Raw genomic sequence first — 25279 nt, 5'->3', positions numbered from 1 at the left:
GCACTTAAGTCGGTTGTTCTGTTTAAATGAAATCAATTTAATTCTACTTCAATCCCTTAATATCAGTAGTGTCCAAAATTACCGCGAAGCTTAGGCGCCAGGTCTGCCTGTAGTCAGTCTCATGATCCTACCAGCATGCAGACTTTTCCTCCGCATTAGATAGGAACTTGTTTTTTTTTTTTTAACTATGCTATAATCGTTTTTAACAACATGAAGCAATCGTTTGCCTCATTCATCATTTATTTATAAACATGTTTTATAGTTTGAAAACTTACTATCGAGCATGATCTGTAGGACTTCAGTATCTTCTTTTTGGGAGGCATCTTAGATTCTTCTCACTGATGCCTAGCTATTGTAGTGTCTGATAGAAGGCTAACTGGAATTTACTAACAGATATTAATGTTCAGTTTTAAAACTGTAGCCTGCTTTTTAAAAAATCTCTATAAACTTTTGAATGATGCCAGTGACTTACATTGCTAAACCATAGATGTTACAGAAGTACAAAGAATGAAATTTCTATCAAGGTAAAATAAATCCTAACCACATTTCCCTCTTGAAATATGGAATTTTTTCCATAGGTGTAACTTCCTTAGTTAATACAGGATAATCCTTTTCAGGAAGAGATTTCTCTTATTGCTGACCTTTAAGGCTATAATATGTGACAAAGTGGTGTAACAAAATTGTTATATAGTTGTTTTAAAAAAAGATTTCCATAGGGCCAGGGATTTAGCTCAGTGGTTCTGCCGCCTGCAAAAAAGATTTCAGACTACCTAATAATTCTTACCTGATAAACTCCATACACATCCTAACATTCTAGACTTACTTAGTTGCTTGATTCTTTTTGCAGGAGGGGGGTACCTGGGATCAAATTCGGAACCTTGTGCTTGCCAGTCAGGCGGCAGAACCACTGAGCTAAATCCCCAGCCCTAGTTGCTTGATTCTTTCACTGTACCACTTTTAAGCCTTCATCATAACCGTTAGCTCTTTGGTATTTTTTTCATTAAGTTTATTGGCACATTTAAGGTAAACAAAACAGTTACATTCATCATTGGGATCTTATACCTTTACGTGATGTATCTTGATTCTTTTTTTCCCATTCCCCGGCCCTCCCTTCACCCCCTTCATCCTTCCCAGCGCTTTTGTGTTTGATTTGATGACCATTATGATTGAATGCAGTAGTTTCACTTGAGAGCTTGTAACTTTCTTTAATCATCTTCCTCTTTTAAATTTTCTCTCCCGATCTTACCTATCTTTTCTGAGGACTGTTTTTTGCTGTACTGGGGATTGAACCCTGGCCTTTGCACTGAGCTGCACCCTCAACCCTTTTGTTTTTGTTTTTTATTTTGCGATCTTGTGTCACTAAGTTGCCTAACCTGGGCTAAAACTTCTATCCTCCTGTCTCAGCATTCCAGAGTGCTGAGATTACAGAGGTGTGCCACCACACCCGCTTCTCAGAACTTTTTCAGGATACATCATATCTTACTAAGTGTACCTTTCCTTAGTATCCTCAATACAAAGATGTCATGATTGCTTCCTTTCAGAGTTCCCATCTCTTCAGCTTTGCAAAGTAGTTCCTTGCTGTTAGGTTGAGATTGAGTTTTTCTTTTGCCTGCTGAGAGAGAAAATATCAATAGAACATTTCTAAAATTTATTAGGTTGACTACTTTTAGCTGAATAAGATCTTCTATGGTTCGAATTTTCCACTGTTGTCTGGATTATTGACATTGTTAAATAAAACTATTGCATAATGCATTTTTTTTCTTGCTTATGGCTTTTCAGTTATTTCAGTTATTATTATGTGGAAATTTAGTTTAAAAAAATTTTTGCCTACTACCATGACTTGAATATCTTTGGTAGTTAATAGTTTTACGTTGGCATAATTATAACAGTATGATCAGTTTAGATTTATAGGTGTTCAAAAGCTTCATACATATCCTTGATTATATATATATTTTTTTATGGAGAGGCAGTCTAACACATGAAAACAATTTCACAATAGTCTTCAGTGATGTTTACATTATTATGGGAAAATAATTTTTCATTGTGTAAATAAAATTTGATTGTAGAAATAAAATTTTCTTGACTTTCAAAAGTGAATGAAATTTTTGACCAGGAATTTAGCTCAGTGGTGCTGCCGCCTGCCTCACAAGTGCAAGGTCCTGAGTTAGATCCCTGGTACAAAAAAAAAAAAAAATAGTGAATGAAATTTTGAATAAACTGTTACGTGGCTATGTTTAAACTCTATCCAGAAGTAAAGGAGAGATAATACTTATTTTGCATTTTTCCTTGTATGAAACATCTGGGAACATAAAGCTCCCTGCTTAATACATAATGTGACTCCTCTGGATACTTGAAAAATGCAGTATGACATTTGATGTTTTTGTGGCAAGATAAGGGTATTAATCTGAGGAAACAGACCCTATTACTGTTAAAAATTAAAATTGTACTTTTTTTCCAAACAGTACAAATAAGACTGATACCCAGAATGTTTGTTTGTTAAAAGCTTCTATTAGTTGTTTGATATTTTTAGGTCAAAACTTAATTTGGATAAATTTGATCAACTGAAAAATTGAAAAAGATCGTAAGTATTAAAGCCTGTTTTTTTTCACAAGTAATTGTTTTTTACTGATGTCTACCTGTACATACTGTGGTATTTGATGATACACTATGGCTTTTAAATTATTTACACTAAATCATACTTTATTATTTGAGTAAATATTGTTTTGCTATTTGGCCATACTTTGAATTAAGCAGTCCCTCTTTGATTTGAGGTGGAAGGCTTTGCTTTACCTTAGGCTTGGGCTTGATCTACATCAACTCTCTTACAAGTGAATATTTGTTGCATTAATGCAATTAAATTGTAAAGTGGTTTCTTCTAACATTTCATTGAGGTAAAGGACACTCTTGATTCTCTTGACTCCATGTACACATATAATTTCTACCAACTATGGATCTACATAGGAAAATCTGGACAAGCTGAATGTAAGTTGGTTAATTTTATTTAAGAATAGGTTGCTCACAGAGTACTGAAAAGTGAATGTCTAACATGGAGTATAGCAATGGTATTCAGATTCAGCAAAAGCTAGTATTAGACTAGATCAGGAACACCTTAGAGCTGTTATGTTTAGTAAGATGCATGGCAGGTATCTCATGTTAATGTGAACAAAATAGAAAAATAAGAGCACGATCAGTGTAGCTCTGGAATGATCTGTCAATGATAAAACAATAGTAGGGCTGGGCCTGATGATGTGTACCTGAAATCCCTGCTACTCCTGAGGGTGAGGCTGAGGCAAAAGGATCACAGGTTTAAAAGGTCAGTCTGGTTAACATAGCAAGTCCTTGTCTCAACAAACCCCAGTAGGTTTACACCAGTCTAAATCAAGTAGTTTTGAACTCAACCCATTGTTTGAAGACTACTGGATTTGTACCAGTGTCTTAATTTTCACTTGTCTGCCACTTACCAGGTCTGTCACCTTGGGTGACATTTTTTGTGAGCTTTTTATTTTGTGTAATGAGAGAAAAATCATTTCTGTTCACTGCTAGTCATAAGGTTTTGATGAAGTTCGTGGGAGAATGTATGTGAAAAGACTACAGAAATTCATTGTACAATAATTTGTTTTATGAAAAGATGTGAATCATTAAAGAAAAATACTAGGTCAGATTTGCTAATGGTGAAGAAAGGATGAGAAAGATCAAGGCTGTTTAACAGTGCTAACTTAAGTGGGACTAAAGGATATTTGATGTCCTAATTCAAATAACAATTCCACCATGTTTTTGCATACTGCTTAAAAGGCATTTCTAATTAAAAACAAAAAAAAATTTAAAAACATATTTGAGACAATGGTGCTTGAAATTCACATGACAAATATGATAGCATTTCTCTGCTTAAATAACAACCATACAATCAAAGAAGTCAGCTAATTTTAAAAGAAGAAACAATATTGCATAATAGGTTAAGAGCAGAGATCAGACTGGGTTGGATCTGTTTTTGCCTCTTTTTTAACTTGTGACCTTGGAAAAGATCAGTAACTCCAAAGTCTGCTATCTTTCCATTATACTACAACTTTAACTTTTTGTTTGCTTTGAAACAACTCAGCAGCTGAGTGTGGTGATATGTACCAGTCATCTCAGCACTCAAGAGGCTGAGGCAGGAGTATTATGAGTTTCAGGCCAGATTCAGCTACATAGTAAATTCAAGGCTAGCCTGAACTACATAGCAAGACCCTGTCTCAAAAAAAAACTTAGCAAAAATTATGTCTTATTCACTTAAAATAGCCAATCTTAATGCAGAAGGCAAGCCAGGTGATGCAAAATTGATCATTTTAAAAATAATCAGAGTGACAAACTATAGCACATATTTTGGCAAAGGTGAATGATGCCAGAATTGGTGCCAGAAGCATCAATCATTTCATCAAGGCGGCCACACTGTACAGAGTTGACAGAAATTAGGGCATTGACATCATGCAAGTGATTGCAGTATGTGCAGGCAAAACCTGGATCATCAACCAAATTTCATCTGAAAGCCAAATATATATATCAGCTCTTATAAATGAAATAAACTAACAAGGTCAAGTTAGCTTATACTGTCTTTTTCAATCTTGATTTGCTAGATGCTGATATCTTAAGTTTCTGGTCTAGTAATGGATCATGCGTAAGCCTCAAGAAATATAATACATTTGCAGTTATGGGCATAGCCATGCAGATTCTCCTCTCACTTAGTGTTTCAAAAATTCTCAGAAGTCAGAAATGATGTTCCTTTGTTTTTAAACCAGCTAAACTTGTTGGGGGTGAATAAGATTGCTCAACGTGGTGTCATCGGATTCTCTCTGTTATTTTCAATGCTCCATCACTTTTGTGCTTGTGTGCTACCTTGGTTCAGCCCTGTAGCTGAACATCTGGATCATCAGTTAGCCTTCCCCTTCCCCTTTAATTCCTTCTTCTATCTTTACTTTTACCTGATTTTAAAAGCTCTTCCTTCACGTCACTTCAGCTAAATCCTCTTAACATCGCTAGCTTCTCTCCAAAATAACTCTTTATGGCCCTTTTTTAAATTATCACAATATGTCAACTTAGCAAGAAATTTAAGGTAAAATTTTTGTAGTGTTTTTCTTTATTGAATATATGTGTGTATGTGTGTGTATTATTTTGTGTAACTAAATGACCATTACTGCAAGAATTATAATTTAAAGCTAATTGCTTCATTTTTTTTCCTATCATGTAATTGTAAATTGGATACTTTCAGGATTTTTAAATCATTAAGTAACCATTTAAAATTTTTATTCATTTTCCCCCATTAAGTTTAATGTACATTTAAAGCAAAGAGTACAGTTACATTTTGGGGTCTTATACCTTTACATGATATGTCTTGGTTCTTATTTTTTCCCCATACCCTTACCCTCCCTTCTCCCCTTCACCCTTCCCTATTTGCAAAGACTTTGTTTCCATTTTTCCTTTTTTCACATTTTTTCCTTTCCCTTATTTCCTTTCCCCTTCCCTTCCCACTTCCCCTTTAACCAATTTCTGTTTCACACTATCGTAACATTTGAACCTTATTTACACGTTTAGTTTTTCACACCAGAGAAACTATTCAGTATTTACTCAAGTGTGTCCTATGTATTTCACTTAAGAGTATAGCCTCAATGTGCATCCATATAGCTATACATGTCTCTAGTTGCTCATTCTTTATGGCTGAGTAGCACTCCGTTTTATAGAAAAACCACATCTTCTTTATCCAGTCTCCAGTTGATGGGCATTTGGGTTGTTTCCAAATTTTAGTCATTACAAACTGTGCTGCTATAAACATAGGTGAGCATATATCACCGTGGTATGATACTTTTAATTCTTTTGGAAAGACACCCAGCAGAGGGATAGCCAAGTCAAATGGACTATTTGTCTATTCCTAGTTCTTTGAGGTATCTCCATATTGATTTCCACAGTGGTTGTACCAGTCTGCACTCCAACCAACAATGGAGAAGGGTTCCTTTCTCCCCACAACCCCGCCAACATTTGTTATTGTGTGATTTCTTGATAGCAGCCATTCTTTGTGGGGTGAGGTGGAATCTCAGTGTTGTTTTCACCTGCATCTCTCGAATGACCAGTGATGTGGAACATTTTTTCATGTATTTATTTGCTGCTTTTACTTGTTTGTCTGAGAAATGTCTATTCATTTCAGATGCCCATTTTTGAATTGGGTCTTTATATTTGGGGAGTGTGATTTTTTTGAGTTCTTTATATATTTTACATAGTAGTCCTTTGTCTGAGGAGTAGCTGGTAAAAATTTTTTCCCACATTGTATGTTGTCTCTTTGCTCTGTTGGTAGTTTCTCTTGCACTGCAAAAACTTTTTAATACAATGAGATCCCAGTTGTTAATCTTTGTGCAAGTCCCCGTGCTACTGAGGACTTGTTCATGAAGTCTTTTCCTATGCCAATGTCTTCAAGAGTTCTGCCTAACTTATCTTCCAGCAAATTTAGTGTCTCTTTTTTAATATTTAGATCTTTAATCCACTTGGATTTTAGTTTAGTGCATGGTGAAAGATAAGGGTCTAGTTTTAATCTTTGGCAGGTTGAAATCCAGTTTTTCCAACAACCATTTATTAAAGAGACTATGTTGCCTCCACTGAGGATGGTTGGCTCCTTTGTATCTTCCAATCTGTTCCACTGAGCCTCATATCTGTTTCTTTGCCACTACCATGCTGTTTTTATCACAGTGGTTTTGTAGTATAGTTTCAAATTGAGAATTTTTATACCCACTCCCATGTCTCTGTTACCTGGAATGGCTTTTGCTATTCTAGGTCTCTTCTGGTTCCAAATGAATTTTTGGATTGTTTTCTCAAGTTCTGTGAAATATGCTGTTGGGATTTCAATGGAGATTGCATCGAATCTGCATAGCAGTTTCATGTGATTTTTTTGAGTTCTTTATATATTTTACATAGTAGTCCTTTGTCTGAGGAGTAGCTGGTAAAAATTTTTTCCCACATTGTATGTTGTCTCTTTGCTCTGTTGGTAGTTTCTCTTGCACTGCAAAAACTTTTTAATACAATGAGATCCCAGTTGTTAATCTTTGTGCAAGTCCCCGTGCTACTGAGGACTTGTTCATGAAGTCTTTTCCTATGCCAATGTCTTCAAGAGTTCTGCCTAACTTATCTTCCAGCAAATTTAGTGTCTCTTTTTTAATATTTAGATCTTTAATCCACTTGGATTTTAGTTTAGTGCATGGTGAAAGATAAGGGTCTAGTTTTAATCTTTGGCAGGTTGAAATCCAGTTTTTCCAACAACCATTTATTAAAGAGACTATGTTGCCTCCACTGAGGATGGTTGGCTCCTTTGTATCTTCCAATCTGTTCCACTGAGCCTCATATCTGTTTCTTTGCCACTACCATGCTGTTTTTATCACAGTGGTTTTGTAGTATAGTTTCAAATTGAGAATTTTTATACCCACTCCCATGTCTCTGTTACCTGGAATGGCTTTTGCTATTCTAGGTCTCTTCTGGTTCCAAATGAATTTTTGGATTGTTTTCTCAAGTTCTGTGAAATATGCTGTTGGGATTTCAATGGAGATTGCATCGAATCTGCATAGCAGTTTCAGAATTATGGTCATTTTTACTGTGTTGATTATTCCTACCCAGGAGCAAGGGATGTAGTTCCAATTTCTTATATCTTCTATCTCTTTTTTCAGAGTGCTATAGTTTTCCGTGTAGAGATCTTTTGCTTCCTTCGTTAGATTGATTCCTAGATATTTCTCTTTTTTAATGCTATTGTGAAAGCAATTATTTCCTTAATTTCTCTCTCAGTGAGACTGTTATTTGTGTACAAGAAGGCTGTTGATTTTTTATGTTGACTTTGTATCCAACTACTCTACTGAATCTGTCAATTAAGTCTAGAAGTATTTTGACAGAGTTTTTGGGTCTTCTATGTAGAGTATCATATCATTAGCAAATAGTGACAGTTTTCTTTTTGTTCTATATTTATTGCTTTAATTTCTTTCTCTTGCCTAATTGCTGTGGCTAATGTTTCCAGAACTATATTGAAGAGGAGTGGTGATAGTGGGCATCCTTGTCTTGTTCCTCATTTTAACGTGAAGGTCTTCAGTTTTTGACCATTTAGAATGATATTGGTTGTTGGTTTTTCATAGATAGCCTTTATCAAGGCTATGAGATAAAGACTATCCCAATTTTCTGTAGGATTTTTTTTTTTATCATGAATTGGTGTTGAATTTTGTCAAATGTTTTTTCTGTATCTATTGAGATGATTGTATGTTTTTTCGTCCTTGACTCTGTTAATATAGTATATTACAGGGTGTATGATCTCCTTGATGACCCTCTGTATTCTGTTTGCCAGTATCTTAGTGAGGATTTTTGCATCTTTGTTCATTAGGGAGATTGGCCTGTAGTTCTCTTTTTTGGTTGGATCTTTCCTTGCTTTTGGAATCAAAGTAATACTTGCTTCAAGGAATGAATTTGGAAGTATTGCTTCCCTATCAATTTCATTGAAGAGTTTAAAGAGTAGTGGTGATATTTCTTTAAATGTCTTGTAGAATTCAACAGTGAATCCATCAGGCCCTGGGCTTTTCTTTGTTATTAATGTTTTAGTTACATTTTCAATTTCACTAAATGTAATTGGAGTGTTTAGACTTTTTATATCTTCTTTGTTCAACTTTGGAAGTTCATATGTATCTAGGAATCTGTCCATTTTTTCTGTATTTTCCATTTTATTAGAGTACAGATTTTCAAAGTAGGTATTGATGATTTTCTAGGTTTCTGCTGGATCTGTTGTGACTTCTCGTTTTTCATTCCTAATTGAATGAATTGGAGCCTTTTCTTTCCTCTCTTTGCTAAGGTTGGCTAAGGATTTATGGGTTTTATTTATTCTTTCAAAAAACCAACTCTTCAGTTCATTCTCTCTCTCTCTCTCTCTCTCTCTCTCTCTTTTTTTTTTTTTTTTGGTATTGTTCTCTTAAGTCTCCATTGCATTAATTTCTGCTCGGATCTTTGCAATTTCTTCTTTTGTATGAGCTTTGCGTTTGTCTTGCTCTTCTTTTTCTAGGAGCTTAAGGTTAAGCATTAGGTCATTTATTTGAGCTCTGTTTTCCTAGTATGGACATTTACTGCTATGAATTTCCCTCATAGAACTGCTTTTATTGTGTCCCATAGATTCCTGTGTGTTGTATTGGCATTATCATTTAATTGTAGAAACTGATGGGTCAGGGATTTAGCTCAGTGATTTCACTGCCTGCCTCAAAAGTGCAAGAACCCAAGTTTGATCCCCAGTACCAAAATAAATAAATACATAAATAAATAAGTGTAGAAACTATCTAATTTCTTCTTTAATTTCCTCTGTAACCCAATGGTTGTTCAGCATTGTGTTATTTAATTTCACATGTGCTTGTGAAATTCTTGTGGTTTCTTATGCTATTGATCTCCAGTTTAATTACATTGTGGTCTGATATAAACAGCGGATAGCTTCAATTCCTTTACATTTACTTAAGCATGTTCTTCGAGGTAGTATGTGGTCTGTTTTGGAGACTGACCTGTGTACAGCCGAAAAGAATGTATATTCTGATTTTGTTGGGTGCAACACTCTGTAGACATCTACTAAGTCCTTTTGTTCCAAGACTTAGTTCAGTTGTTATTTTGTTGTTGATTTTTTGTCTAGAAGATCTATTTGTGTCAGTGGAGTATTGAGGTCCCCCACTACAATTGCATTAGTGCTTATTTCATATAGGTTAATATTTGCTTTGTATAATTGGGGGCATTAGCATCTGTGCATATATATTATAATTCTCATTTCTTCCTCTTGTTCCCTTTACAAAGATGCAGTAGCCTTCTTTATCTCTCTTAATTAATTTTGGTTTGAAATTTACTCTGTCTGCAAATAAGATAGCTACCCCCACTTTTTTCCAGGCTCCTGTTGCGTGGAGAAATGTTTTCCATCCTTTTACTCTCAGTCTGAATTTCTTTGTGGATTAAGTGAGTTTCTTGTATACAGCATAGTGTTGAATTTTGCTTCTTAATACATTATGCCAGCCTATTTCTTTTGATTAGTGAATTGAGGCATTAACATTGTTGGTTAGAACTGTTATTATTGACTTTTCATTGTCATGTTATCTTTTATTGTTGGTTCTTTTATTTTTTATTTCCCCCTCTCCCTTTAATTTCTTGCCTTGCCTGGTATATTTGCTCTGTTGGCCCTTGTGGAGTTGTGGCTTTCATTTTCTTTGTGCAGGATATTGTTTAGAAGTGTTTGAGTGTTGGTTTGGTGTTCATGAAATTGCTCAAGTGTTCTTTATCCAAAATTTATTTTTTTATTAATTCATTTTGGGGGGTATCAGGGATTAAACTAGGGTCCTTATCCTTGCGAGGTGGTAGCAGAACCACTGAGCTAAATTCCCTACCCTTCTCAAGTGTTCTTTGTCGTGGAAGAATTTTATTTCACTATCAATTAAGAAAGAGTTTTGTAGGATACATCCATCTAGGATGGAGGTTGTTTTCTTAGGATTTGAAATACTTCACTCCAGGCTCTTCTTGACTTGAGGGTTTGTGTTGAAAAGTCTGCTGTGATTCTGATGGGTTTTCCTTTGCATGTGATTTGTTTCTTTTCTCCAACTGTTTGTAGTATTTTGTTCTTCTGTTAGGTTTCTGGGATCTTTATTATATGTCTAGGTGTAGATTTTTTTGTCATGGTTATTTGGAGTCTTATATGCCTCAGTTATCTTTATGTCAAATTCTTCCCCTCTGTTTGAGAAGTTTTTTGTCATTAATTCTGTGAACAGTTTTATGACATTTGTACTTTCTCCTGCTACTTCATGGATTCCTATCAGTGTTATATTATTCTTTTTTGCATCATCTAAGAGTTGTTGGATTGATTTCTCATGATCCCTTACTGTTTTTAAGAGATCTCTCTCTTCATGGTCATTGACCACAATCCTATCTTCTATATCTTCACATTTGTTCATTCTGCTATGAATGCTTTCTGTAGAGTTTTTAATCTCCTGGGTATCTGTTTGAATCTGTTTCATGGATTCCATTTCTTTCTGTGTTGGGCATTCAAGATTTCCATTTCTTTCCTATGCTGGGCATTCATGGTTTCCATCATGGTCCTGTGCTCATGTATTTTTTTTAATCTGTTTATGTTCTAGAGTCTCTAATCATGTCTTTCATTCTTCTCACCATCTCTGTGGTTATCTAGGAAATTATTTCTGTTTTGAATTTTTCTAGAGCTTTATCTGTTTTGTTACTTCTTGTGCTTCTGGTTCATGGTGTCCAGATGGTTGACTGTGAGACTTTTCTACCTCACTTTCTCCAGAGTTTACCTTTGGTGAGGTGGAAGTCTGTGTTTGTGCCTTGTTTAAATGTATTCTCATTTCTATTTTTGTTGTTGGTACTAACCTTGATTTAACTTCTGGGTTCCATTTTTCAGATATAGATGGTCTTTAGGTTTTCAGTCTCTAATGACTCTGAGGCAATCTCATTTTCATTATACCAGGGAGGACAGCTGATTAGATCAATCACAACACCTTAGCCCATGTGATACAGTCAGCAACAGAGTAGCATCAAGAGCAGTTTAGAAAATGACAATTTGTGGTAGTTATTAATCTATAACCTTTAACTGTGTGAATTAAATCAAAATTGAGGAGCAGCCCAAAATATGCTTATAGTGAATAAACTCTTCAGTATAGCAACTTTCCCCTTTACTATGGGATTTAGAATGAGCTGGGGAAGGAGGGATAGATGATAGGGTAGAAATGAGGTCAGAGGACACAGGAAGGTCATACAAACTGTAGGAAGCTGTTGAAGAGAAGAGAAGATAGAAAAAAATATAAACAAGAACAGAACAAACAGCAATAGGGAGAGTAGAGACTGTAATCACTTTCTCTTAAAACTAATGGCAGTTGAAAGAAGAAAAAGAAAGAAATTTGAATTAGATGAGGAACAGGAACAAAAGGGGAGAGAAATGAAGATCAAAGTGGGGAGACAGTGAGAGAGAGAAAAAAATGTAAAGGAAAAAATTGAGGAAAGAAAAAGATACAAATTTTTAAATGATTAAAGATAAGAGAAAAATATTACTTTGAAAATAAAAATACAAACAGAAATAGAGGGCTTCCCTCAGAGTATGCCTCTGCTGACACAATAGACAGCATGGGCCAGAGTATGTAGATCTAAATTAGTCTCAGCAAGCAAGCAGCTGTCCTCTGAGTTTCAGGCTGATTTCTGGCTGCAAGGCTGAAGTTGAGATCTCTGATCTGTTGGGTTGAATTCTGTAAGGTTTTTCTGCAGGTTCCAGCTGTCTTTCCTGTGAAGTTAGACCAGGTTCCAAGTGCTGGTCCTTCTGACTTACCAACTATGGTGGTGTGGTGTGCCTTTATTGCAGAGATTTCTTCACTTTTCCATTTGGCTTCAATTTTCATCTGGGAGCCTCAGAGAGGCCCTCTTTCTCTTGTTTGCAGGGCATTGTCGGTACAGACACCTGTGGGGCTGGACTCCTCTACTGCAATGGGCTGAAGGGGTGGGCCTACCAGGGGGTCTCGTGCTTCTTTCCTGCTCCTCTGTTGCTCCATGCTGAAAAGGCAGGCCCGCCAGAGGGTAACAAGCTGCTTCTGGGCTCCTCTCCCTATTCATTTTTTTTAGACAGGGTATCACTATGTTGTTCAGGCTGGCCTCGAACTTACTATGTGGCACAATCAGACCTCAGACTCACAGAAATCCTCTCCCCTCAGCCTTCCAAATGCTGGGGCTACAGGTGTACACCACTATACTCAGTACATAAAGCGTCCATTTTAAATCTTAAATGTAATATGGGGGTTGCAAAAAATACAAAAATCTTCAAATAGTACAGAGTGATGTGTTCAATGAAAAGTTAACATTGTGTTCCACATAATCAATTGCTATTGATAATGTACATATTTTTAAAATATTTAATGAAGATATAAGCATGCATAAATGTACTCACATGGACTTGTATATTTGTGCCCTTTAAATTTTTTTTTTTTTGATAACTTTCTGTACATTCCTGTCATTGTGGTACACAGTAGTTGTTCAAAAACATTTCATTGAATAACCAATATTTGTTTTCAGTCAGCAGCTAGTCAGTTTCCTTGCATTTAATTCTTAAAATGTTGTGCAATTTCTACAAGGTGTCTTTTCAGGGATCTGGGACTAATTTTTAAAAATTATATTAAGTACATTAATGACCAGTAGTAAAATATTAATTATAAATATTATTAAGGCTACTTTAATATATGATTTATAATTCTGTATATTGTATGGTCACACCATGTATAATGGATTTACTTCTCAAACTTGATAAACTAATAAACAGGTTTAACTGGCTTGCCAAGTATGTCGAAAGTTCTTAATCATTAGTTTCTGAGTTATAAAGTGAATTACTAAGAAGTTCCATAACAAGCATCTTGGTGTTAGTGTTTTGTGGTGAAAAATACTGTACATGTTAGAATATGATGCTTGCTTGATGCTTTTTTTTTTTTTTTTGGTACCAGGGATCGAACTCAGATCCTTGTGCTTACGAGACAGGTGGTGGAACCACTGAGCTAAATCCCCAGACCTGATGCTTGCTTTGTTGTTGTTGTTTTTTGTTTTGGAGATGGGATGAGATCTCAGTGTATTGCCTAGGCTGGTCTTGACCTCCTGGGATCAAGTGATCCTCATGCCTCAGTTTCTTGAGTTACTGGGACTTCTAGTGTATACTACACCTACTTGGTACAGTACTTTTTCTAAACTCTTTGTCTTTTTATGTTAGAACATTTGGAATACAGAAGGCATTTGCTTGTCCTGGATAAGAATTATGGCTGAATTTAGAGAATCTGTAGTACAGTCTTATTGTTTTAAAGTCCAAGTACATTTTACTTACAAAATGTTACAGCTTATTTCAAAGATAAAATTATTTTCCATAACTAATATTTTCCTGACAAGTTGAATTTTACTGCATTAGGATATTTATCTCTTTATGATATAATTATCCTAAAAGATTAGAGGGATTTTTTTTCTTATAGACTGTAAAGTTGTTGGCTTGAAACAAAATTTCTTGAAAATATTTTTCAGTAAAATTAAAGAGTGTATTTGCCTTTCCTGAAAATCCTTCCCATTACATGGATGTTTTTAAAACTTAATGAAACACTAACAGTTTAATGGAAGAATAATATATAATGACTGTAGAAGTTCTGATTTAGGCATAATGTATAATTTAAGATATTAGGGGGCTGGGGATTTAGCTCGGTGTTTCTGCTGCCAAGCACAAGGTCTCAGGTTCAATCCCAGGGACACCCCCCAAAAAAATATTAGGAAGTTAAAGACAGTAAACTAGCAGTAGATATATAAATTTTTTATCTGAAAGCAACAGCCAATATCATACTTAAATTCCACTAAAGTTAAGAATGAAACAGTGAAGTCTGGTCACAACAACAGTTTGGTTGATAAAAGTTTATCCTGTTGAGTATACATGTTTTCATACACAGGTTGGGGACATAAGAATAGTTAAGGAGGGGGTGGGGATTTAGCTCAGTGGTGCTGCACTTGCATTGCAAGTACAAGTTCCTGAGTTCTATCCCCGATACCAGGAAAAGAAAAAAAAAAGAATAGCTAATGAGCCAAAATGTTACTAAAAGAGTATACTACTCAAGTGGACTTTCCAGTTAGGACAGTAATGGCCAGATCAGCTGATAACGTCAGGAAAATAGTACAAACATGAAGATAAGATGTGAATAAAATATTTAGTCAAATAATAAGGAAGGTAGCCAGTATGTTTTCAAAAGATGTAGAAATCAGTGATAGATAAATAAGATATTTTATAGTATGCTAGTGAAGTTTGAAATAGTACTGAACACTGACAAACTATTTTATATTCTGATGGAATTCATATTGCTGAGTACACTTATGTTATAAAGCAGTTTAGCAATGTATTTCAGTAGCTTTCATAATGTGTCAAAAACTCATTATTTATGCTTCCTTTTTTAAAAAACAAGGTATAAATGTTTCATTTTATTTACCAAAATATCTATACATTTTTCATATGAAAAGAATTCAAAAGGGAATAGTTAGAAATTCAGAGAAAAATTAAATGATATAATGACCTTATCCCCAGTTTTAGTGGGATTGGGATGGTTTGTCTTCTCTGTGTCTGTACTTTTATGTTATTTGTAATACATTTTATTTATAATTAGAGAATAAAGCTCCTATTTGTGGTCTAATACAGAACACAGAAGAAAAGTAGTTAAGTTTTTAAGAGTTGGAAAATTAAAGTAACATGTTATAATCAAGGAACTTCATCTTTTAGTGTACTATAATAGTCATTTGCCAGACAGATAAATTTATTGTTCAGTAATTTATTCCAGGTTAGTATTTACTTTTAAAAAGGCCTATAAGTAAAAATCCTGTAAGATTTATCCACTATATTATGAATTTCCTTTTTTTTTTTTTTGGTTTTTTTTGGTTTTTTTGAGACCAGGTCTCACTATGTAGTTGAGACGGAACTGGAACTCACTATGTAGCCCAGGTTGGTCTTGAACTCACAGCAATCCTCAGCCTCCCGAGTGCTGGGATTACAGGCATGTGCCAACACGCCCAGCTCCTTTTTTTTTTTTCTTAGTAACATTGTCTAGCTCTGGTTCAACTTCAAATGGGGAAAAAAAAGCACAGAAATTTGTTGGAGAAGATAGAAATAATAGCTGTGTTCTAGTATTACAACTTCCTTTATTAGTAGTTCCTGATCATTTAGCTCATTTTCCCCCCTCTATACTTCCAAGTTTTATTTTTTCTAATATTTTATGAAAAGTTCAAAACTTACAGAAAAGTTAAATTTTATAGCCGTCATATAGCTACCAACCTCAATTCTACAATTAGTGCTTTACTATACTTGCTTTATCTCATATCTGCACCTCTAATCCTCATTCCATCTGACAATCTCATTTCTTACACTTTTCAGATTAAGTTGCAGGTATCAGGATACTTTATCATACATAGTTAGAAATCAGTGTTTTTCTTTTGAGATAAATCTTAAAGATTAAATATATAATCCTTAAGGTACCATTTGATGAGTTTTGACAAGTGTATGCACACATGCTAAGCCACATTCCTATAATATCACCACCAGAAGTCTCTCATGTCCCTTCCCAGGCAGTTGCCACCCCTTTCGGTCTTTAACCACAAGGGCCATTATTAAGACTTTTTTCTTCTGTAAGTAACTGTTGCCTAGTCTACAACTTTTTTTTTTTTTTTTTTTTTTTATTTTCTCGGCTTCAAATTTTTTTTTTTTTTTTTTTTGGTACCAGGGATCAAACTCAGGACTTCATGCTTGCCAGGCAGATGCTATGCCACTGAGCTAAATCCCCAGCATATTGCCTGTTCTAAAAACTTCATATAAATAAAATTACATTGTAAATATTCTTGTATAAAGCTTTTTTCAGCAAAAAGCATTTGAGATTCACTTATACTACTGCATATGCAGTATCAGTTTTTTGTTTTCTTTTCTGGGTACTGGGGAAAGCAGGCGGTAGAATCTCTGAGCTAAATCCCCAGCCCTTTTGTATTTATTTTTAAATTTAGTACTAATCCACAGTTCAGGACATTTTAATGTGAATTTTTTGAGACTCATATAGAATTTAGGTTGTAGGTTTTTTTACTCATTTTACTCAAGATATTCCTTCATTTTTTTTAATTGATAGCTTTGCTGAGATAAAATTTAAATATCTTAAAATTCACTCATATATATGTTGGGGTTCTAATATAAGAAGAAACATGCCAAAGTATAAAGAGCAAAATGAAAGGGGGAAACAGATCATTTGCAAAAGGAAAGGTGACGCAAAGATGGAGGGAGGGAGAAGGGAAAGAAGGGGAAGGGGGTGGAAAAAAAAAGATTTAAGATGTGTTATGTACATGTAGTAAATCTCCATGAAGAATTTATCATTATATACTGCAAACATGTACTAATAAAAAATTAAAACTGAAAAAATTTACCCATATAAAGTGTATGATTGAATGCGTTTTAGAGTATTTATACAACATACAACCATCACTTAATCTACTTTCAGACAGCATAGTCATACCCCTGGAAACAAATCTTTTACCTGTTAGTAGATACCGTATGTGTCTCCACACCCCAGTACTAGGAAATGACTAGCTGTTTTCTAGGTCTATAGGTTTTCCCAATCTCTACATTTTAAATAAATAGAAATCATGCAATATTCTTTTTTGACTGGAGTTTTTATAAAGTATCATCACTATTTCACTTTATTATTGGTAACATCCCATTGTATAGGTGAATAATATATTTTATTTCTCCATTTTTCATTAGATAGACATTTGGTTGTTTATATTTTTTTTACCATTGTGAATAATGTTACTGTAAGCAATCATGTACAAGATTTTGTGTGACTATATTTTCATTTCTCCTGAGTAGAAGTGGGTTAGTGGCTTCTAAAGTAACTATATTAGCCTTTGAAAAACTGCCATTCTGGTTTCCAAAGTGCTTTACATTCTCACCATCTTAATGTGAAGGTTGCAAATTCCCCCACATTCTTACCTACATTTGTATTGTTTTTTATTAAAGTGAACTATTTGGTAATTTTTAAAATTGTGCAAGTATTACCACTTTCTAATTCCAAAACATTTTTATTACTCAAAACAAACCCTGTACCTATTACAGGCACTACCATTTTCCTCTACCACTAGTTTCTAACAACTGTCAGTTTTCTTTGTATGTCTCTGGATTTGCATATTCTGGATGTTTCATATCTTCATACAATATGCATCTAATGTGTCTGGCTTCTTTTACTTTGAATAATGTGTTCAAGGCTCATCTATGTTGTACAATGTGTGAGTACTTCATTCCTTTTTAATGACAGAATACTGTTCCATGGTACAGTTATACTACATTGATCCATTCATTAGTTGATGGATATTTGGATTATTTGTATTTTGTTGCCATCGTGAATAAAGCTTTAATGAACATTTATATACAAAGTTTTGTGTGAACATATGTTTTCATTTCCCTTGAAAAAAATTTATTTTCCCCATTTGATATGGTGTCTTTGTCAAAACCTAGTTAACTTATTTTTGAATTCTTAGTTCTGTTCCCATACACACCTATGCCAGTATCATGTTGTCTCTTGTTTACTGGGCTTTGTTTTAAGTTAAAAATCAGGAAACATGAATACTTCATCTTTATTTGCTTTCAAGATTGTTTTGACTATTCTTAGACTTTAGTTTCCATATGAATTTTTGAATTGAGTTCTTTAAGTCTGCAGAAAGTGAAAAGAAATAAAATGCCACATAGGATTTTGGTAGGAATTACATTGAATATAAAGATTGCTTATGAATATTATTATCTTGATATGGTCCTTGAGCTTGTGATATCTTCCCATTTACTTAGATCATCTTTTTTGTTTTGGTACTGGGGATCAAATACTTAGATCATCTTTAATTTCTTTCAGTAATGTTTTACAATTGTCATTGTTTTACATTTTTTGTTATTTTTATTAGGTATGTTATTCTTTTTTATGTTATTGGAAATGAAATTTTCTTAGCTTTATTTTTGCAATGTTAATTGCTATTGTATAATCTGATTTTTGTGTAAACAGAAAAAGTTTATTTTTTAATATATTATTATAGTTTATTTTTTACCAATTTGGATAACTTTGTATTCATAAGTTTTTTAGAAAGAATCAGCAGTCATACTAATTATTTTTCTCTTATATGAATGTTTTTTCTTGGTCTGCTTTCACTATCTTCTATTCATTTTTGGTTTTCAGCAGTTTGATCCTAATATGCCTAAGTTTCTGCTGTCTTTATCCCCACCTCTTGTCTCACCTATTTTTGACTCCAATTTCTACATATCAGATGTTTTCTTATTGTCCTGTAGGTTCCTGAGAGTCCATTAATTTTCTTTTCAATCTTTTTTTCCTCTTTAGTCTTCATATTTAATAATTTTTATTTATCTACATGGTCACTGATTCCTTCCTCCATTATCTTCAGTCCTTTACTAGACACTGCAAGTAAATTTTTTTTTTTTTTTTGAGACAGGGTCTCACTATGTAGTTGAGACTGACCTGGAACTCACTATGTAGCCCAGCCTGGTCTTGAACTCACAGTGATCCTCCTGCCTCAGCCTCCCAAGTGCTGGGATAACAGGTGTGCACCACCACACCCGGCTCTGCAAGTGAATTTTAATTTCAGATAATTTTCAGTTCTAGAATTTCTATCATTATTTTTATATTCTATAATTTTCTGCAAGGATTTTCTCTCTTAATTCACCCCATTTACGTATATTCCTTCACTTCAATGATTATGGTTATAATATCTGTTTTTATTTTATTTTTTATTTTTTTATTTATTTTTTTGTACTCGGATTGAACTCGGGTCCTTGCGCTTGCAAGGCAGGCCACCCATAATATCTGTTTTTAAATCTTAGTCTGATACCAGTATGTACTATGTAGTTTATCTTGGCGTTAGTCCTAATTGTTTTCTTTTGACATCAGATCACATTTTATTGCTTTTTGTGTATCATGTAATTTTGTATTGTATGATAGACGATATGTATCTTATGTGCTGAGGGCTAGATGGTTTTATTTTTTAGATTGTTGTTTCCTTTTTTATTATGCAATTACTTTATTCAAACTAAATCTGCAAAGTTTGCCTCTCTGATGGCAGCTCAAATTTTGCCTTTCTCTGGACTTTTTTTGCAGTGTTCCTTGTGTGTGGATTGTGTGGGAGTCTAGCCAGAGTGTTGGGCAGGGAAACTTGGTTACTTTCAAGTGGCTTAATTGATCTGAGCATCTTTACGTTTTTTTTTTTTAATGGATCCTAGAAATTAGATTTGTGGTTTTATTAACTGGAAATACCGACAGATACTTGAATTCTAATCCTTTGAAAAAATTAAAATCTGCTTATTTAATTATTTTGTCTTTATTATAGATAGAGCTGGAAGCATCAGTACTCTTGATTCTTTAGACTTTGCAAGATATTCTGATGACGGTAACAGGGAAACAGATGAGAAAGTGGCAGGTAAGATTATAAAGACATTTGGATTCTTTGACTTTCCAGAAATAATAAAATGCTTGAGGAATTCTCTTCCTTCTACAGTATGCTATCTTAATACAATGTAGTTATTATACAAAGTTGTGTTATCAGTTACTAATTTATTGTAAGTTTGGGGTTTCAATAGTAATAACTTCCCATTCTAGTGGTAATAAGAGTTTCTGGATTTTGGAAATTCTTAGGGTGTGTGTGTGTGTGTGTGTGTGTGTGTGTGTGTGTGTTTGTGTGTGTGTGTGTGTATCCTCTTTGCTGAGTTTTGTATGTACCTAGCAGTTTACAATCATACAGTTATTAAAATAGACTTAAATTAGTTGTTGTAACTTTGTTATACAAAGTTAGTTGGACATCAGCTTCATTTTTTTTCATCCTCCAAACAAGGGATGATATTCAGGTATGTGTTTCACCATATTTCTATTGTTAAAAACTGGTTAAAATAGTTCCATTCTGGATGGTGAATAAAGCTTTGCCTGGAGTTCCCTTGGTGCTCCCTGGCCCTTACAACATGTCTGTAGAAATTTTTCTGACTTTCCTGTGATCCAGAAAATAAAGGGTTAATGTTTGATACATACAGCAGGGTACCCATTCCAGTAAGCAGGAAATATCATTTCAAATTGTTGGCTCCTCATTGCAGTCTCCTTCTCCTTCTCATATCCCACCCTTCTTCTCTACCAGCCCTGCCTTCTAGATATCACCACTGGACTTCAGAGGGCCAGTTTGTACTCTGCATTCTGCCTATACCAGATCAGTCAGTGGGAGTCTCCTTTGGGTTTACTCTGTAATTTGCCAATATAGAAGCCTTGGCACCTTAAGTGTAAACACCTGATACCTTTCTGGTACCTCCAGGCTGTGACTTCTTCCCGTTGAAGTCATTCTTCATTGTGTTGCACGTTTTAGTTTTCACATGACTTTGGCTCAGAGAGAAGAGATTAGAGGGCTAGATGTTACTTAAGTATTTTGAGCTCCATTGGAATGTAGCCACTCCTGAAACAGGAGGTATGCCATGTGAGATATTTAGAGCCTAGAGAGCAATGTAAAATTAGAGAATGCCCATTTTATGGATTCCTGTCTTGATCAGTTCTATTGAATTTTTTTTTTTCCATTTACTGGTACAAGTTTCTTAAAACTTACCCAATGTTTTCTGTCATGGCTATTATGAATAAGCACAAATACTGATTCGTCTATGAAATTTCTCCATATGCTTCATTCTAAATGAGCTAATGTTTATTAATTCATTGAATGACAACGTTGTTATCATCCTCTCTTCCCCAAGAAACAGTCCCTCCAAGAGATGTACAATCTTAGAATCAAAACCAGGACTCAAATCCATATAGCTAGCAACAGAGCCCACAACTGACTATACCATATGGTACCTCTTGGCACAAGGGATTAGGTTTGACCCAATTAAAAATGATGTTATTTTTATCCCTTGCTCAAGAATAGAGATAATAAATATTTCAAAATCTCAGACAACGTTATATGCGTTAGAAAAAAAAAATGGTGGTTGTCTTATTCAGCAAAACTACTATAACTGTTCAGCCCTCTGAACAATAGCAATATCACTTTAATAGGGAAGTTACTGGGAGAATTTATTGTATTTCCTTGTATCAAATCCCAGTTTAGTTATGATCATCATCAACTGACAGCTGTATCTACCCAACAAATCACATCGATAATAACTAAAAATCAGTATATCAAATGAAGTTATTTGAATAATTATAGGATTAATTTATCCTATTATTTCACTTGTCAAATGACATTGTTATATAATTAGATATTAAGTATCTTTGTTATTAAACATGGTGTTTTAGTTTATTCAGAGACTAGATCAAGTTTTATATATTATTTTATTGTATATATTATTACATATTATAAAAAATTCCTACCCCAAAATTGGGCACATAATTATATTCTTTTAATTTTTATTTGAAAATTTAGGTTTTAGGTTGAGTCAAATTGAAAGGGTTCATCAGTCTCGTTTATTAGTTCTAACTAAAAGAAGGCATAATTGCTATAAAAAGTAAAATGTTTAGCTTAAATTTCTAATTACTGTTTGCTTGGCACAATCTCTTTATGGTACTACAGTAAAGAAAACAGAAATGTCTCTGACAAAATTTCCTTGTGTACGTAACATTTTCATTTTTTAAAGATTAGAACTTTTAGTAAAAAGATAATCAAGGAGCAATGTATCTGGATAGCCTATATACTTGCACAACTGAAAGTAAAATGTGTTAAATATGTGATAGTTTTGACTATAACATATATATATATATATATATACACATATGTACACACACATATATATACACACACATATATATACACACACACATATATATATACACACATATCTATACACATACATATACACACACATCTGTACACACACACACACATCTATACACACACACACACACACACACACACACACACACACACACACACACAGCCTTTTGTTACCAGGGATCAAAGCTCAGGTCCTTGTGCTTGTGAGGCAGGCATCAGCACCACTGAACTTAAATCCCTGGCCTATTGACTTTATATTTTTAATCCAAAGTATATACTATAATTCTAAGTTTGGAGAATTAATTTTTAATTATTATACTGTATTCTTATGTAAATAAATGATTTCATTTCCTTAGAAAAGGAAAAAAATGTTATCCTAAGAGAATAACTTAGAATATTTTAGTGATCTCGTAAACCTGTTAGCAAACTAGATTTTTGAATATACGGAAGAAACTTTACGAAAAAAGTTTCTCTTAATTACAATTCCCATTTTCCGAAAGATTTTTATTTTGGTTAGCAAAGTAAAAAAAGCTTATCAAAAATTTATTTAAAAGCTTATCAAAAGACTAATAATTCATGAAAGATAGTATTCTGTCATCTGTCATTGGATCATGTAAACCTCACAAAAAATGAAGAAGTAGCCAAGAAAGAAAAAAGAATCTTTTACTTTACTGTTTCAGTTTGGCTTGAAACTGAATAACTCAGGCCATCCATAAGATTATGATTAACACAGGCAGTCCATTGCCCCACCTGACATATGTAGGGTCTTTTCTTATCTTTCATCAGCTGTTGATATATATGAGATGCTACATTTGTTTTCAACATCATTCTCATCCCCTTTCTTCGAAATTTAAAAATCTAGTTATTTTCTCAAGCCTAGACAGGTTTTCCTTTAAAAAGAGCAAATATGTGTTAAGTACTTCTCCGTGCCGGGCACTATGCTAAGTGCTTTATATAAAATATTTAATTTTGTTAACAGTCCTATAAAATAGGTCATGAAATCTATATTTCATAAATTAGAAAACTGAGGCTTAACAAGGTTGATTCATAGGATTTTGAATATGTAGGATTCTTATTCCAGGGCCCACAATGTGTCATTTAGTATGAGGCTATAGCTCTGACCCATCCATATAGTCATGTGGATAGCAGAATCTTATTTTTCCCGGAAAAGATTCTCTTAGCAGTGTCAATTTCTTCTCCAGTAAGTAAAAATGTAAAAGCTTTTGATGTATTTTTCCATTTCTTGATTTTTTTTGTATGAAATGTACTTTTCACATAAAAATTACTTTAATGATGGATATAAAAAATAACTTTTATTCTTTATTAAAAGGCCTGAATTTTCTTGAAAACAACAAAAAAACACCTAAATATTGGCATTGCCATTATTTTATGTATTTTGATCATCTGCTTTGTGTTAGGTACAATATTGCACACTAGATTTTAAAAAATAATAAGCAATAAAGTTTCTCCCCATAAGGAATTTGTTGTGAAACATGTCTGCATCCACAGTACATTCATATTCAGGCCTTTGAAATAGTGACAAGAACCTTGTTAATTTTAGAATCACCCAGATTCCTGTTTCAGGTTCACAAGATCCTTCTAGCATCAGTGTCCCTAAACTTTGTTCTTTTAGCTTTACCTGTTACTTTGTAATTTCTCTGCTTCACACCTTAACTCTATGCTGGGATCTAGAAAACTCTTAGAAATGGTGCTTCCTAAATTATAGGGAAAGATATTTCTAAATGCTGGTAAGATCAGTTAACATTAAAATGATAAGGTGACATCAATTTATTGGAATATCCATTCAGGAAATATTTGTTGAATGCTTATCCTGTATTTCAGATAATATGCTTTTCTAGGAACAACAGTCACTAACACAAACATGTGAAGCCTTTATAATACCTAATTGATCATTCTGAAATAGCATTCAGGGTTTGTTTGGTTTTTTTTTTTTTTTTTTTTTTTTTTTTTTTTTTTTTTTTTTTTTTTGATTTTTTTTTTTTTTTTTTTTCTTTTTTCTTTTTTTTTGTACTGGGTATCAAACTCAGGACCTTGCACTTGCAAGGCAGGCACTGTGCCACTAAGCTAAATCCCCCACTCAGTATTCAGATTTGTTATTTGTAAAATAAAAATACTATAAGATACTTTTCTCCCCTGAGTAAGAGATATGGTGAGTAGCCCTTTCATTCCTTAGATAGTGACCTGACACCTCCATACACAGCTGTTTTAGGATTATTTTTAAACCTACTTCTCCTCTGGTTAATATGTTTTCCTTTCTTATTACCAGTAGTTTTGATTTTCTTATTTTGAGCTATATCTAAATCTTACAGTTTTGTATCACTGAAAATCAATGAAAATAAGATAGGTACTCTGACAAGGCTGAAGATAGCATTTTGCAAATAGATTTATCTACATTTGTTATCATGAAATTAAGATAGTCTTGGAGAGAAAAAAAATAATTTTGGTAGGTAGCTATATTTAAGCTAAAAATAATTGTGATTATATAATCTTTAAGGTTTTGTATATTGGTGTTATTTTATTTAGATTAACATTTCCTGAACTACACATTGAGATCATGTCTCGGGACACCAAACAACAACAACAACAACAAACGAAAGGGGATTTTTTTTAAAGCCTTTAATAAAATTGTAGGTTATTATAATAGTTTATATGATAATATGTCTATACTCTGGCAATTGGAAAAATGAGTGGTTAGAGAGTTGGTAGAGGATTACAATCACATGGTTTAACATTTAGTTTATATGAGAGGATAATGACAAGGAATAAGTGAGGGATAATTTCCAAGCTTCCTGTTTGACCAACCTGATACATAATGGTGACATTAATGGAGAGGCACTATAGGAGAAAGACCAGATTGAATAAGAAGATAATGAAATTCATTTAGATAAGATAAAATTCAAAATTTAGGAGACATTCAAGTGGGCATCTCGAG

General features: G+C 33.8%; 1 protein-coding gene across 12 annotated transcripts in view; it reads left to right on the top strand.

Moving 5' to 3' along the window:
• Relch (RAB11 binding and LisH domain, coiled-coil and HEAT repeat containing) overlaps positions 1-25279 on the top strand; it is a 114691-nt gene that overhangs the window by 1245 nt on the left and 88167 nt on the right. For all 12 annotated transcript variants that reach the window (XM_010644870.2, XM_033757375.1, XM_010644873.2 and 9 more), the window contains exon 2: positions 19921-20010. In XM_010644870.2, coding sequence (XP_010643172.1) covers positions 19921-20010 — 90 coding nt within the window. The remainder of the gene's footprint in view (positions 1-19920; positions 20011-25279) is intronic.

The sequence above is a fragment of the Fukomys damarensis genome, unplaced genomic scaffold, assembly GCF_012274545.1.
Source record: "Fukomys damarensis isolate Sample0158 unplaced genomic scaffold, DMR_v1.0_HiC HiC_scaffold_30, whole genome shotgun sequence".
Taxonomy (NCBI): domain Eukaryota; kingdom Metazoa; phylum Chordata; class Mammalia; order Rodentia; family Bathyergidae; genus Fukomys; species Fukomys damarensis.
Note: the sequence above shows the minus strand (reverse complement) of the source record. Positions and strands in the feature narration are given on the sequence as shown.